The sequence below is a fragment of the Bison bison genome, unplaced genomic scaffold (genome assembly GCF_000754665.1).
Source record: "Bison bison bison isolate TAMUID 2011002044 unplaced genomic scaffold, Bison_UMD1.0 scf7180017864030, whole genome shotgun sequence".
In the NCBI taxonomy this organism is placed as follows: domain Eukaryota; kingdom Metazoa; phylum Chordata; class Mammalia; order Artiodactyla; family Bovidae; genus Bison; species Bison bison.
In genome coordinates, this window is record NW_011494602.1 from 5,048,911 (window position 1) to 5,055,299 (window position 6,389).

The 6,389-nt window shown below is 45.8% G+C and overlaps 1 protein-coding gene across 1 annotated transcript in view; it reads left to right on the forward strand.

The window, feature by feature from the left end:
• LOC104984492 (thioredoxin-related transmembrane protein 4-like) overlaps positions 1–6,389 on the forward strand; it is a 69,069-nt gene that overhangs the window by 41,418 nt on the left and 21,262 nt on the right. The window contains 1 exon segment of the mRNA XM_010834236.1: positions 5,591–5,632. Within this exon segment, the coding sequence (XP_010832538.1) occupies positions 5,591–5,632 (42 nt within the window).

Genomic DNA, 6,389 nt, shown 5'->3' on the forward strand with positions numbered 1-6,389 from the left:
AGAAGCCGGGGTGTGAGCATTGTAGGCCATGAGCAGAGGCTGGAGGGGACTTTGGGGAGTGGCCTCACCCAGGGATGGTAGCATGGACCAGGCTGGAGGCAGTGGGAATGCAGAGCATGGGTGGATTTAAAACAGGTTTAAACCTCAGTCCCGCATGCTGGAAGCCAGCTTGTGCGGAGGGCGGCCCCCCTGCCACTCTGTGTCCCACCCCTTGGATCCCCGCAGGGTCATCGTGAGACCAGCTCGCCTAAACTTTGAGGGAAATTTTGAGTCACTGTATTTTGCAGAACTTGCTCAAAAGCAGCCACGGTGGCCCAAGGTGTTTGGACAGGAATCTGGGCCTTCAGCCGAAAAGTGTAGCATGGCAACCCAGCTGTTAATTGGAGGTGTCACTGGATGATGTACAGGTTTCATACTACAGAAGGTTAGAAAGTGAGCTGGAAAAGGGACTGATCCACAGGATTTTTGGGACTTTATGAATTCTGAGGATGCAAAGAACTTAGAATTAATTCTTAAACTTGCAGGTGATCCCTTGCAAAATGTATGGTTTTAAGGCATTCCTTTAAAAATGTTTGTCTTTTAACTTGGGAGTGATGTATTGAATTTGGAAACTGTAGCTACTAGTAGATGTACATGGCACCCCACTCCAGTACTGGGAGCCTGGAAACTCCCATGGATGGAGGAGCCTGGTGGGCTGCAGTCCATGGGGTTGCGAAGAGTCGGACATGACTGAGCGACTTCACTTTCACTTTTCACTTTCATGCATTGGAGAAGGAAATGGCAACCCACTCCAGTGTTCTTGCCTGGAGAATCCCAGGGACAGGAGAGCCTGGTGGGCTGCCGTCTGTGGGGTCACACAGAGTCGGACACGACTGAAGTGACTTAGCAGCAGTAGGTGTGTGGAAATTTTAGAAATTCATCCATTTGCATTTTCTCCTTACTACAGTAGTATTTTAAGGGAGTGTGTTATTTTGCTTGTAAAATGTATAAATCATACGAAAATCATAATGGTATGAGCCACTTTGTTCCAAATTTTTGTACAAGAACTCAAAATTTTTTTTCACTTTTTATTACAGAAACTTTCAAATATACATAAAAATACAGAAAATAGTATAGTAAACCTCCATGTACGTATCACACACCTATTATGACCATCAAATTATAGCTTGTTTTATCAGTTGTTTTGAAACAAATACCAAGTGTGTCATTTTATTATATTTTGGTATGTGTCTATAAAAGGTAAGAACTCTTTTTAAAAATCATAAATATAGTACTCTATTATTATGCAATCTGACCCTACTCACGCCAGTGGAATGAGGGCTGCGAAACCTAGCTGAAGTGCCCTGTGCCCCTGTGGGTTGCAGGTGGAAGGGCGTGGCCTCTCTCGTGGAGTGGGAGTGGCTTTTCTCCATCAGTTCTTCCTGTGATTATTGGTGATGACAACAAAGATTAGATGTTGCTCTAAGCTGCTTAGAGTGGGTTATAATAGATATTAATACTAGACTGAAATAGGATTCTAGCTTCCTCCTCAGGGACATGGTTGAAGGCAGTAATGCAGATTGGCCTCGTCCTATCGCAGTGAGAGTGGCGTTGTGTTCTGCCTGCTGAGCAGGGCCATTGCTGGTGGTAGTGCAGAGTGGGTGCTGAGTTTAACAGTGGCAGTACTCTGTTGCACAGCACTGGTGGCCCTTAGGAGAGCTTCCTCAGGCGTTAGGGGAGCCTCTTAATGGAGGCCCTGTTGCCCTGTTGCAACTTTGCTTCAGGTGGTGAAGTGAGAGAGATTCCCCACAGAACAGCTGCTGCCCTTCCTGCAAAACTGAGATACCAGGAGCAAGCCCCACACCCGTGTGTGCTTCGTTCTCCGACTGGAAAGGCATGCATTTAACAAGGAAGGCGTGCATTTCTTTTTCCAGTACCGAGAATCCAGTAACATCCTGGGCCTCCTTCTTAGTCATGGAGGCTGAAGAGACAGTGACTTTTCTCGGATGGAGGGATTAAGTGGTTTTAGTCTTCACTCTGACTGTGTTCAGGGCTCAGCTTCCCTTGCTCAGGGCTTTGTACCTGTTGGCCTAGAGACCTCTGACAGCTTCTTGTCAGAGCACCTGTGAGGCTCTTCTGCATTTTCACTCCTTACCCAGAGCCTCCCTGTGCTGCTCCAGTGCCCTCCCAGCGTCCCTGCCACTCTGAACCCTTGGATCCAGTGTCTCCCCACCACCCTGCCTCGTGATGGCCCTGCTAGGGTGGGGAGCTGTGAGCAGAGGAGTGGAGAGGGATCCAGGGCACTCTCACTTTCCAGCTGCTGCCCACTCAGGCCCACAGGTAGACTCCTGGGTTTATAATCTTGCTGAGACTGAAATGGTTCACATGAGCAGCCCCACTGTCATGAGTTCACTGTCATTATTATAACAAACTAGACTTCCCTGCCCCTGCCCTTGTCTGCTCCCACCTCTCACCTCAGCCTCATGTCTCAGCCTCAGGGACGGTCATCAGTAGGTCTGGGGTGCAGAGTGTTGACTCTTGCACCTGACCTGCCAGCTGGGCAAGAGTCCTCCCTGCTGAACCTGCAGAACACAGGACTAGTTAAAGGAGTGAGTCTTACATAATTCTAGTTAACATACCCTTGTGGTATGGTTTTGAAATGCCCAACTATTGTAAAGATATTTGTTGGACATTGGCCAGAAAGATGGGCATGACTAATGCTTGGGCTTTTATTTGAAACTTTTACATTTGTATAGTTTGGAAAATGGAGTAAATTTCCAGTTGGAAAAAAAATGGTGTAGGGATATATTTGAACTGAGTATCATTAGTGTTTCATGATGATGTCAGTTTGCTCTCTGAGGGAAATTTACTTAAGACCAGTTTTAGACCCTGTAGGCCAAATTAGAGCTGTCTCTGCTCCCTCCATAAACTAATCAGCTTTATTTCTTAGTCATGGATTCCAGGTCTTGGGCCTTCTTATTCACTTATAAAATATTAGTGTGATCTCTTTGAGAACTGGGCAGAAAATATACCCTATTGTGGACCTGATTTCCCAGAAATCATACAGTGTGGCTTACATCTGTGATGTTGGATTCTTCTTAAGGAGGCATGAGTATCAAGAGCACTAGTTTTCTAGTGAAAACTGACAGTGTTGCACTTTCTTCACATTTTCAGAAAACTGTAAAGTCAGCTTATTGATTCGCCAAAACTCTACCTCTCTGAATTTGAAATGGTGTGCGTGTGTGCGCATGCTAAGTCACTTCAGTCATGTCCCGGTCTTTACAACGCTATGGACTGTAGCCCACCAGCCTCCCATGGGATTCTCCAGGCAAAAATACTGGAGTGGGTTGCTGTGCCTTCCTCCAGGGGATCTTCTCAACCCAGGGATCAAACCTGTGTCTTTTATGTCTCCTGCTTGGTAGGCTGGTTCTTTATTACTAGTGCCACGTGGGAAGCCTTTTGAAATGGTAAGAATTGCAATTGCGATGATTGAAAGCAGTGATTTGCATCCTCACTTGCCCAGGGGAATTACCTGTGGACTTTTGAAAACTACCCACACATGGCTACTGTCCTAGAGACTGTGCTGATACTGGTCAAGCAGCCTCAGGTGTTTCTGTGAAAGTCACTCAGTTGATTGCAACCCCACGGGCTATATAGCCTGCCAGGTTCTTCTGTCCCTGGAATTCTCTAGGCCAAAATACTGGAGTGGGTAAGCCGTTCCCTTCTTCAGGGGATCTTCTCAACCCAGGGATCGAACCTAGGTCTCCTGCATTGCAGGCAGATTCTTTACCATCTGAGCCACCAGGGAAGCCCCAGATGTTTCTGAGAAGCAGCCAAAGTTGGGAACCACTGAACTACAGATTTGGAAGTGAAGTGAAATGAAAGTCTCTGTCGTGTCTGTTTGTGGCCCCATGTACTGTACAGTCCATGGAATTTTCTAGGCCAGAATACTGGAAGGGGTATCCCTTCCCTTTTCTAGGAACCAGTGAAGTTGCTCAGTCGTGTCTAACTTTTTGCGATCCCATGGACTGTAGCCTACCAGGCTCCTTCATCTATGGAATCCCCTTCTCCAGGGGATCTTCCCAAACCAGGGATTGAACCCAGGTCTTCTGCATTGCAGGCAGATTCTTTATCAGCTGAACAAGCTCCTGCTAATAAAATTACAGTTCTGCTGTTAACAAATGACTGCTGAACAGGCCTTTTAAAGCTTTTAAAGTTAAATGCCATACAACTTCAGATGCCTTCTGAATACTGAATATAAGCACAGTTTTCCAGTTAAGTGTTATAGGAACTGTGTGGATTGGATGTGTAAGAGTAGCCTCATGGCAGACCAGGGCTTTTGACATTATGGATTTAAAACTCTTAGAAGATTGTGGAGTAATGGGGCATTCACATGGTGCCAACATATCACCCCACAAATGACCTAGCCATTATCAAGTGAAAACCACCTTCCAGTGGAGAGGTCTGTCTCAATCACTAACCAAGTGACTTGGCATCACTCAGGCTTCTTAGTCTCTATATGGAGATGAGATCATAGTCCTCACCTTCCCAGCTCTTTCCTGAAGACTGAGATTCAGTGCTAGTCATGGCCCCAAATAAAAGACACTTGGTAAATGTTAGGCTTCTTTGATGGCTTTTGTTTCCCTGTATATCATAATTATAGCTAAGAAGAAAAAGATTGAAACCAATGTCTGTTAATAGATGTTGAATTAAACTCAGACAGGACTGAATTTAAAGATCGGAACAATTGTTTGAAGCTGTAGGAGCCCTAAAGAAAGGAATATACCTAGGGAAAAAATAAAAGCATTCTGAAACTTGAGTAGTTAATAAAAATAAATTTTGTAATAAAGCGCAAGAAAGCAGTCTCTTTGATCATGTAATGATTGCTAATGTGAATCCAACACCACTATCAGTTGATACTTTTAAATGAAATTTAGGTTTGTATATGGTATAAATGTAGTTGTTAAATGTTTTAATAATTGTTTCACTATTAAAAAATAAAATAGGTTTAAAATAGGTTTTAAAATAGGTTTCCTCCACTAAGGTGAAGGAAAGGGAAGATCCATACACAAACAGACACATACGCCAAATATGCACACACACACACAACTCAACTCCTGGGTTTTTGGTTTGAGAACTTGATGGTCTTGGTACCAGTTACTGGTTTGAGCAAAAGAAAATCAGGGGTTCAGCATTGGGCATATTAAGTTTGAGATGCAGACTTCTTTGTAGAGCTTCCAGTTTGGATGCATGAAGATAGGTCTCCATGGAGAATTCAGGAACACAAAAGGCATATAGATGGTATTTTAAGTTTTAGAAGGAAGGGGGTCACCTGGAGAGAGAGAGAAAGAAAAGTGCTTGGGGCTGAGCCACAAGACAGTCCAGAGGTAAGAAGCTGAGTAGAGAAGGAGTCAGCAAAAGAAAATTGGAAATGAGTGCCAGGGAGGCAGGAGGGCAGGCAGGGGTGTGCGATTTCCTGAAAGGCAAGTAGAAGGTGCACGAAGGAGAGAGTAGTCCCTCGTGTCTCATGTCTACAAGGGGTTAGGGGAGATGAAGTCTGAGACAGGACATTGAGTGATGGAATGTGATGTCATTGTGGCCTTAACGGGAGTCAGGGAGTGCAGCAGTGAGGACAGAAGCCGGATCTGAGTGGGTTAAAGGTAAGGCGAGGAAGAACGAGCAGCAGGTGTAGGCACCTCTTTGGAGATTGAGAAGCTGAGTTGGAGGGCCATCTGCGGTCCAGTGATGCTCCTTTCAGAAGATGAGTGAGAGTAGAACGTGTTTTCATGCAGTGAAATGGTCCATCAGGGAGAAATTGCTGATGCAGAAAATGGGATGAAAGGAAAAACCAAGTCATTAGCAAGACAGAAGGGATGGGATCCAAGGCACAAGTGGAGAGTTTGGACTGTGGTTGGGGGGATAGTTTCCTCCACTGGAACAGAAGAAGCTGGATGCAGGTGAACACCAGGCTAGACGTGCTGCTGAGACGATGAGAAAGGCCACCTGCCAGCTGCTGGCTGCACAGTGACAGATGAGTGTGTGTTAGCTGAGGGCACGGGGTGGAGAGGGTGTGTACAGTTTGAAGGGAGAGAAAGGACATGAGCTCCCATCTCTAGTATGAGCCTAGAGGATTCTAGCCAGACGGTGCCCTCTCAGGTGCCCACTGAGCTTGTGGCCGTGAGGGCAGAGTGTGTGACTTTTCCCCTGAGACCTGCAGCTGCTCAGTGTTAGGAATGTTGCCAGGCACGCACCATGCAGCAAGAAAGGACCAGCTGACCTGATTGGGTTTACTCCTGAGTAATCCAGAACCTGGCCCTGGGGTCTAAGCTCTGTCAGAACAGAAGAGAATCCAGGAGAGAGCATGATGTCTTGCACAAAGTGGAGGAGGAGTCCTTGTGACTTGAGGTTTT